The 10,380-nt window shown below is 42.1% G+C and overlaps 1 protein-coding gene across 1 annotated transcript; it reads right to left on the bottom strand.

The window, feature by feature from the left end:
* Window positions 1–352: 352 nt before the first annotated feature.
* LOC123726231 (teneurin-1-like) lies at window positions 353–7,625 on the bottom strand. The gene is made up of 2 exons (XM_045693383.1): window positions 7,332–7,625; window positions 353–700 (listed from the first exon to the last, which is right to left on the bottom strand). Exons 1-2 carry the CDS (start codon window positions 7,468–7,470, stop codon window positions 534–536), a joined length of 306 nt encoding a protein of 101 aa, XP_045549339.1. The 5' UTR covers window positions 7,471–7,625; the 3' UTR covers window positions 353–533.
* Window positions 7,626–10,380: the final 2,755 nt, after the last annotated feature.

Raw genomic sequence — 10,380 nt, 5'->3', positions numbered from 1 at the left:
GTGCACAACATATGGCTGTGGCTTTGGAAAAAAACAGACTCATTGCTGAATTGCCTTTGTGGAGGCAATTGCTCAAATAATTGTAAAATGCCTGAAATAGCTGGACTGAAAAGCAATTCAGTGACGACTGGTATTTCCAGATGAAAGAAGCTAATTGGCCCTGGGTTTGTTTAAGGAATTGTGATTAATGGAGTTCCTAATGAGTGGTTTATGAAGAAAGCAATCTGTCTCTGTGTGACAACTTCTCATCAGGGAAAGCGGTACTGTTCAGTTACAACAGGCTACTGCCACTAAGTGTCCGTGTCTGTTTGTCCCCTGTTCTCTTCCCTTGACAGACAGCCACAACACAGGAGCGGAGCTAATCCTCCTCCCGCTCATAGGGGACCTGATGTCCTGGATGCATGAACACCCTGACAAAAGGCCTTCCCCAACAACCCACTCAGCCCAACACAACGGGAAAGGATGAAAACAACAACAGAGCACTGAACAAAGCCATGAAGGATGAATTCACAACAGTGTGTTTGATGGTGGTATCAAGGTAACGACTGCAGATGAAGTTTGTAAAGGCACAGTTGTAGTAAGAACACAGATGCCTTTGCAGTACACAGTAGAGGGGTGAAAGTGAGATGGCACTTACTGAAACGGTGGTGACTGTACAGATCCTCCTCATCCTCATCATCACCTTCGTCATCGAAGTATGCTTGAGATGGAAGACACAAACATTTTAATAATAAGAACAAAAAAGAAATACAGCACGGTAAATATGAAGACAAGACAAGTACACAAACCCCCCCCCCCCACACACACAAACAAGAAAATATATATATATTTTCTTTACATCCCTATCATTGAACACTAACATCCTGGTAACCCAAGTTTCTATCTGCAGTCTAGTCCCTATCTAGAACTAACACATTGTCAGTCATGCCTCTCAACACAATCTATACACTGGGTGCTCTCACATACTCCTAGACTTGACCATTTTCCGAGCTAGAACATGGAATCCAATTTAAAGAAGCAGTGGGGTTTCCTCGCTCTATTCCGGAGTCTCATTGTGATTTTGACATTTTATTGTATTGACTAAATCTGCCACCAGATGTGCTTGGTAAAAGAGATGTGGCACACTGTTATCTAATGTGTCATTTCCTGCCGGGTTCCACATTGCCATCATTTGTCACATCAGTGTACTGTACGTGTCTGAGAATATCATATTGCTCCCTGCACATTATGAGTGCAAATATAATACAGTCACAAGAATGCAAACAATGTTTCCCCATTGCTATATGAATGTATGAAAGAAAACTTCACTCCGCTGTATTGATATGCAGAGGAAGTACAAATGTGCTGTAGACTGAATGGTGCTGTATTCAGTGTAGTGCTACGGATACGGGTAAAGCACACCTTTACAGTATTTATGTGGGTATGACTTAAGTGCACTATCACGCTGCTGTTATGACTCTTAGTGCACTCAAACCTTAGTCTTGCCTCTGTAAGCACACTAAAATGATGAATGGAGGATATGTTGAGGGGCACAATATGGAAATAAGGGTATGGGGTAGACAGCTGGAAGACAGGCACTTTCAACAACAAACTACAGAAGCTCTGTTCTCATCTGCCTCCTCCAAATGGCAATCAATTTCCAGGTGGGGAACAGCTGCGCATTCCCCAGCAAGCAATCTTTAATTTGAGAGGTTTTACAAATGGAGTGTGTAAATGGTTAAGTTATGTTAACTACCCTGCATAACAGCATCCCCTTAGTTACTAGAGACCACAGACAGTGTGTCTGACTGCGGTAACCACAAAGCCAATCCCTGGTTCCACATCCTTCGCCAATACAATGCTCTTATCTCTGTCCTTTGATGGTAACAAGTAAAACAAGACAAAGATGGATCGGTTTTCAAAGCAGACAATGACAATTTCAAAACAGTGAATTTTCACAACTCCAAAAGTCAGCTCCTCTTTTGCAAAGGGAAAGGGCAGACCCCATTAAGTGGCAAATTGCAGTCTCGCAAGTTAATCAGACAGCATCAGCATTGTGCAGGGGAACATATGAAAAGTCATTATTGCTAAATCAATTCTCAATTACCTTCTTTGCCGTAGCCGTCGACACGTTAAATAAACGTTCAGCACTGTCACCGCCATTTTCCCAACAGGCAACCGCCGTAAAGGCCCAGTGTGTGTTATTCTATCACATAACAAATGCTAATGGCCTGTAAACAATCGTGAAATAACAGTATAGATAGAAGTGGGACAGATAAGCATGGAGGGGAACGGCTGCCATTAGTGGATTCATTAGCGCCTGTCACACCTGTGCCCAGGAAATGCCTCGCCTGGCTGGGCCCCTGTTCCTGTCATGCTGCGCTGCACTAACGTTAGCCTAGCTGGCTACCGATCCCAACACTTTCAGCACGCACAAATAAAATGAAACGAGGGCCCCTTTTACTTCTCACCCTCCCACTCTTATCAAAATAAGACAGAAAGAAACAAATGTGATATGGAGAACATTTTGACTGTTAAGTTAGGGACATTTGGCAGAACTATTCTTTAAAAAAGAGGAGAATGTGTAGCCAACCTACATTATGACAACTCTTTCACAATGTTATTTTGTCAGTCGTGTTGGGTTGTAATCCAACAACAGCGTACTACAGTCAGCAGCCTTTCATTCCAGTGCCGTAGCTACACTACTATTGGAATACCACTGGAAAACAACCAAGCCTACGGCAACCTGAGACATCATTCACAGGAGTGAGGATGAATGTTGACACACACACACTGAAATACACCCAGACCCAAAGGGCCTGCCAAATGTTGTTTCAAGGAGGATGGTTGTCCTGGAAACCATAGCTAAGATTTGACTTCAGAACTAATGATTGCCCACTTGCGGCATAATTTTCCATTACTGACAGACAGACATGTTCATTTCCATTCACTTAACAATCCAAGTGACACAATGTAGAGATTTAAAGAGGGAGACAGGCAGACACGCCCTGGTTGTTAAATTCAACAAATCTCTTCCTAATTAGATTGATGTTTGTTAATGAGATATGGGAAGCCAGTGAAATGAGTGATTATGTTATAACTAGATAGATAGGAATCCACCTGTCAGTCTCCCACTAGCCTTCTCCGACATGCACTCCATCGTAAATGATGACTACGTCCACCAACATAGAGGTACACGCGTGTGATTTCTGAGTGCCTAACCCATGGAATCTATGCTATACCTCGGACACGTGGAATCTATTACAGTTTTTTACAATCGCGTACACACTAAAAGTAGTACTTGAGGCACACTCAGTGAAACCATTAACTCATGTACCTAATCTTCAGACCAAGTCTGCAAAACTGCAAGCACATTATCCGCTTTACACTCAGTTTGCAATTGTAAAGCACACTTTTTGCAAAACACTCAACACAGTTCTCTACGGTAGACACATCATTCAAAACTAACAGGTCTTGTGTTTCGTTTGGAGAACACTGCCATTCCAAATGCCACACTCGTTTACCGATTACCTACACCGAGTGCTCACGTGTGAAAACACTTATAGCTCATTTCTTCGCTTAGAAATCAGAGCTTGAGCACTATAAATAGGCTTCGGGTTGGCTTTCTTGGTTTGGACGACAATGGAGGCCAATTCTGGAGAGAGAGTTAGAGGAAGAGGAGTGAGAGTAAGAAGGGGACGAGGACGAGGAGGAAGAGGACAAGGACAAGGAGGAAGATGAGGAGGAGGACAAGGACAAGCCTATTTGTTTATCTTCTACTGTATTTCTTATCTGTTACTGAAATCTGGATGAAAATACAATGTTTTGAGAAAGAAATACATATTATTTCCCCCCCCGCTTGCATTTCTGTTTATTGTGTAAATATATACTGAATATGCATACATACTGTATATATTTGTGCACATACATGTACGTGTGAGCGCTATGACAAACTGCAGTGGACTCCACTGCACACTGAACATGCAAAAGATACAAGATAGTAATGCTTTACATTTGTCACATCTGTGTGTAGTTGGCGTGTATAAGAGCTAATCATTTGACGGTTGTGTGTAGAGTTTTGATGCAAAAAACACCATTTTGAGAAGAGTTCAAATAGTTTTGAATTAAGTGTTTTGTTTTGCATGAGATGTGTGACATTTTGCATGTTGTGTGTGTGGTGTGTGTGTTTTGGGGTTTTGTGTGTAGAGTCTAGGAGAAAAGGAGCCAGAGCTTCAGAAATCATGTGGAAGCAATTGTCAAAAACTGTAAGCAACAACTGAAGCTGTAGTCTACTGTATGTTGATAAGATACACCTGTGGCACCAACTGTATGCTACTGTAGTTGACACTCCTCTCTGATCCCAGTAGGCATGGCAGTAAGTTGTGTTTCACTGTACAACCCCTTACACTCCCCCGCTGTGAATTAGCATTAAATATTAATATAATGTTTTCAGCTCTTCACAAACTTTGTCTCCTACCAAGTTGTATTCTATATTGACAATTATTGTGTTATGAAGTCTGCCATTACCCGATGGAGAAAATGCCTCTGCACCAGTGCATTGTGACTCAGATATCAGCTTCAAAGACTTTCAATACAACAAATAACAGACAAATCCTGCTGTTTTAATGAGGGCCGGGATGCTAATAAGCCAATTGTTTTTATTCCACTGTGGCGTGCGTGCAGGGCCCTCTCTCATTGCGTCTCTGGCACAGAGGCACAGCTCCCAGAAGGCACCGGGGGAGAGCGAGGCAAGGCAGCAGGCGCTGTGGAGGAGCTAGAGGGCCAACAGAAGTCTGTGACACTCTGACAGGCCAGATGAAGGGGAGTCACTTGGAGTCAGTCGCTGGGCACGGTGACGACAGCACTATGGTTCAGTTCATCTCAGCTGTGTTCGCCATGAGGCCCCCTCTGACCCAAGAACAACCATGAAACACAGTAAGGTGATAATGAGCAGAACTGAGAGAGACAGTGCCCCCCCTCGCCTCGCCCTGCATTGCCTCGCACACAGGACAAACACAGTCCCCTGCACTCTAGCACTAGTCATCCCGTGGTCTCTTGATCAAATCGAACGCTCGCTTCGCTGTCCTTATTAATTAGCTCCCATGGTGAGAATACATTAGTGTCTGGAGTCTTGCTGCGTGCGCATTTAATTCAATCTACACAAACACTTTGCGAACCAATCTATAAAAAAGGCACATTAAAATGGATCATGCAGCGCCGTGGCCTTTTTGAAGGATAAGCATGGGGATCTGCTCTTAGATAACTTCTAGGCTAGGGTGGTTGGCGGATGCACGGATTTAAATGTTGGCTTTCACACAGAAAAATAAATCTTTTATGTAAAAAAAAAAAACACATCAGCAGGCTCCACAAAGGCTTGTGAGCGCTCCCTGATGCATATTTGTACTGTGAACAATGCAGATGATTCCCCAGTGGAAATCAGCACCACGTCATTTGCAGCGTGAGCACTATTGTTAGTGAGAAGTGACGCGCGACACCTATGGGGAGACCACAGCATGCGTCCCCCATGCCCCCAAACTCACAGAGTTCTAACAGAATCAAACAACGGGATCACCTTCCATTGTCTAGAAATTACAAACACAACCAGGGTATATAATCAGGTAGACAAACGCGTGTTAAAACACAAATCACAATCCAACTCCAACGCCTCTCCTCTAAAACCTTGGAGAGGCGTTGGAGTTGGATTGTGATTTGTGTTTTAACACGCGTTTGTCTACCTGATTATATACCCTGGTTGTGTTTGTAATTTCTAGACAATGGAAGGTGAAAATGGAAGGTGAAAAAGACAGATCATTTCACATACACAAACCCCCGATGCCCAAGTAAAAACAGGACGAGATGGAGGAGAAGGGAACCAGAGGAAAACAATATAATTTTACTTAAATGTATATTCTCATTGGCAGCAATCACAAAATCATTGCCATCCTAGTATGCATACTATTAGGACGTTAGTGAGAAATGCTGGTATACTCTACAGTAGCATGCTCTCTCTGTGTGTGGTGATGGTTTCAGAGAGATGGCTAGCGGAGAAGAAGCCAACGGGATAGAGGGAGAAAGAGACCGAGAAGGAGCAAAAGAGCTGATCTCCAAGAGACTCTGTCAATCAGAGGAGGGCGCCATGCCAGGCAGAGCAGCATGGCTGACTGACTCAGCACAGTGGGAGAGATCGTGTCCAGGACTTAATCTGATCAAAGTCCTGATCAGGATCCAGTGTTGGTGGCTCTAATGCTCTGGGTCCATTCAAAAACACTTCTAATTGGTCAATTTAGTTACTGAGACTGTGTTCAGTAGTGCTGAGCGATTGGTGCTTTTTGAGGTCAGTTCGGTTTCGAGTCGATTATTAAAAAATTCTGACGTTTTTTCGATTTCAGTTTTGATTATTATTTTTTGACATTAAATGCACAAACCATTATGTGGGTTGAATGCTGTAACAACACAGAATTAAACAATTAATACAAGTCTCATGATGGTAGTGACTGTCCCAATACTGCTTATCACTTATTAACCATCATTTATTCACATTACTTTACTTTAATAAAATATTTCAGTTGTTGTGTATATTACACTTGTTTTAGGCCTATTTGATGACTTTATTATTGAATTCCAAGTCATAATCTCATCTCTATAGAGCTGCTGCCTATGCTGTCTGGCAAAATCACTATTTTAGTAGTTATTCAAAGTAAATGAGGCATACTTTTATGACTGAATACCAACTATCAATCTTACGTCATGTATTTACAGGTAAAGATAGCTCATGAAGCAAATGCTCTGTATCCCTCTCAATCGCCCGCTCTTCTGTCTCTTCTCTCCGTCTGAGACCGGACAAGTAGGAGCGCAATAGATTATGGTCATTGCAGTTAATTACCACAATTTCTGTACTAAACTATGTAGAATATTGGCTTGTTGGAAACTACAACTCCCTACTACATTGCAGAGTTCGGCCTTGATCTGATTTATCTCTAGAGAAACTGCGCATTGCCTCACAAAAAAAAACTGAAATGGAATTCAAATAATTGAACTGACCCTGGTCAATTAGTTATTAAAAAAGGACATTTCGTTTAATTTCTCAGCACTAGTGTTTAGTGACATTCAGCCAGACTGGCTTGGTAGCAATGACATACATTTAAAGTCAAGAAAAACATATGCATCAAAAAACTGCAAGTGCACTTCCAAGGAGCTCTGTCTTTTTGTATCCATACATTTTTCATGACATTTCTCTGTTGGTTTCAGTCTCAGCTACCACTTACTTCCTCAGCCTATTTTTCCATCGCTCTTTCTCCACTCCCCCAATCCCTCCCCACCTCTCTCTCGCTCTCTCTTTCTGTCTGTCCTACCTGACTCGTCGTCAGACTTGTGTTCGTTGTCTGAGTCGGTGAGTGTGAGGGCTGAGTTTTCCCTGCTGGAGAGGCCGGAGCTGCGACGGGACTTGATCCCGTGACCCCCCCACAGCTGGACGGCACGCTCTGGCGACATGACCCCCTCTGGGTCAGAGTCTGCGTCGGAGCCGCGCTGAGGGAGTAGCCCCGCTGCAACAGGCCCAGCTCCGAGTGGGAGGAGTGGTAGGCAGCCTGGTGCTGGGTCTGGTGCTGGTGCTGGGCCTGTTGGTCACTCACTCCCAGCTCCGCCAGTGTGAAGCTCCCTGAGAACAGCAACAACCCAGTTACACCCAGGGCAGGAGGGGTGGGTAGATGCTGTATGTGTATGCATATTATTCTGAGAGGTTTGTGGGGCAGGCAGGCTGAAGCAGGCATAAAAAGAGAAGTGACATTTAGATGTGCTAATGTTTGCTGAAATGTTAGCATTTCTTTAAAAACAGCATCTCTGATAAAGGGCATCATATGCAAGCTCAGTCCCCACATTTTGTCAGTGTGGACATCTACAAAGAGCTGTATTAGAAATTCCAGGGGTCCTCCCGGAAATGTTATATGTAGAAGGATTGAGAAGCTCTGTTCTGGTGACTTTAAAAAAAGGACATGCTACTCCAAAATGAATGAAAAAAAAAAAAAGTATGCTGGCAACATAATTTCCACCACCAGATGAGCCCTATAACATATTGGTAAAATGATTTGTTCAAATTATTCTTACATATATGACCATACATATAGCCTATGCATGGTCCATATTATAAGGTATGCTATTAGCAATAAGCATTATCACCTGTATCCCAACAGATGCAGTATAGTGGCTATAAATAAATAGGCTGAAGCATGGGGATGCCTATCTGCATTTATCCTATTGGTCTAATCTTTAGCTCGATCGCAAATGGGATCTTTTAACTAGTTAGCATCCTATTGATGAATGTTACTGTATGTCCCAAAAAAAAACATGAATAAACACAGTGAATATAATCTAGGCCTACCAGTTAGAGTAAATTTGGTTAACCAGCCACCTGGTTGCCACGACTTTTGCTCAACAACAAAACGTAATCCGTCTCATCACTATTTTTTTTTAAAGTCACTCCCAAAAAAGGATTTAGAGGAAGGGTGAAGTTTTACCCCAAGTTACCCTACAATTGACCCATGTTACATTTAGCCCCACTCTCCCCTATGCACTCATGGTGAATTGCGGATTGGTAAGGTGCTTAACCGGGTTTAAAAAGGGTGCAGTTCGTGCATATTTTCGAAGTTGAAAAATAAATAAAGCAGTAATGGAAAGCTTGGATCCCCTTCTTTTTAACAAAGGCCATTAAAACGGCTGTTTTCTCTGCAATTGCAAGAATTGTTGTGCATCGACTGCTTGTCAGAATGCATGTTTGCCTATTTTTTTGCCGTGACAAGAATGATTTTGCCATGGCGCAGCGCCACAGTTAAATGACTGCAGCGGAAACACTGCTCAACTATGCAGATCTGAAGATAAGCAATTCAATTAATGGGGGGAAATAGACCAGAAATGTAATTTTCATTATGCCATGTTTGGCTGACCGGTAGAAGCTCCTGCTCCATGGTCAGAGAAATGTGTAATAGAGAGAAATGAGACATAACAGAGATATAATAATGGTCCAGGTTATTATGACAAAATTGCCAAAAGACCCTGTGGCTTGAGTAGGATGAATTGAAAACGAGGGTGAATGAAGACAGGTCGTGGTGTGGAGGAGGAGTACAAGGAATAATTTTTTTAAAGAATGTTAAAGCTGGAATCCTTAGTTGTTACATCCATTTTTTGGACTTATAAATGAATGATATACCCATTGATTCTTAAAGAATATAACTTATAAATGCCTCATGAGCCTAGTTCAACTGTCACACTCCATGAGAACCCAACATACAGTATTAGCTTGTTTTACTCCAATGTTTCTAAACAATGCAAACAAACACTGTATAGCCTCAAAACATCAAATGTAAAATAGTTTAAAAAAAAATAGTTACAAATATAATTTTCATGGATGGTCAGTCATACATAGATATCGCTTTGAATTTGAGAGTGGTTCCATTTCTCCAGGCCCATCCCTCAGCTTCTTTTCGACAGCCCAGGTGAGGTGACCACTTTGCTATTGTTTCTATTAATGATTCCATCTTTAAAGCGGTAGTATTATATGAAGCTTTGTGGCAAGAGAAATGCTTCAGCGATAACATGGAATCCAACTCTGCTCTAAATAACAATCTGACACAATCACACGGGAGCCATCACCAGGTGTGTGTGTTCATAGCAGAAGGGAAAAGATAGGGGGTTCTGAGTAATGGAAGGAGAAAGAACAGCAGCAGCAGCGCTGCATGTCAATGGGAAAACGTTCACCACTCCTACTGCTTGTAGAAGTACAACAGCAGCTAATCAACAAGTACAATAGCATCTAATCAACAATCCCTATAATAAGGTACTTCAACTATGTGTTGAGACAGCGAGTCAGAGGAAGACCTATGGGTTATCCACACAAGTTGTGTAGAGTAGACAATAGTGTAGGGACAAAAACAATTACCTGAAATTAAAAGTACAACAGTGAGTCAATAAAACAACAGAGGCCCAATTAGGTTTCAGCTCCAGAATAAGAAATTGAGCAAAAAGGCATGCTCAACCAATACATTTTGCTGCACTAATTAAAACAACGCTGCGGATACGATCTCTTGCAATCAGCTGAAAAGTAGGAAATCAATTAATAACAAGAGCTCATTAGATAACTGCAGTGAATTGATAATGAACAACATTAAAAGGAAGGGCTTAGCAATTACAGCATATGGGTTGTGTACTGTACTGTGCCTTTAAAGACATCATGAGCGGATATTAGCAGTATCAAAGAATAACAATGGAAATATCAATTATAAAGGATAAATGTATCATGATCAACGTGGACCTGTGCATACTGTACAGACATGCAGAATATGAGATGACTGTGCACAGCTCATATTCTCAGATTGAACGCCCTGGGATTTCAAGACAAGACACTGTACA

Source organism: Salmo salar, chromosome ssa13 (genome assembly GCF_905237065.1).
Source record: "Salmo salar chromosome ssa13, Ssal_v3.1, whole genome shotgun sequence".
Taxonomy (NCBI): Eukaryota; Metazoa; Chordata; class Actinopteri; order Salmoniformes; family Salmonidae; genus Salmo; species Salmo salar.
This window is presented reverse-complemented; position numbering and strand designations above follow the sequence as displayed.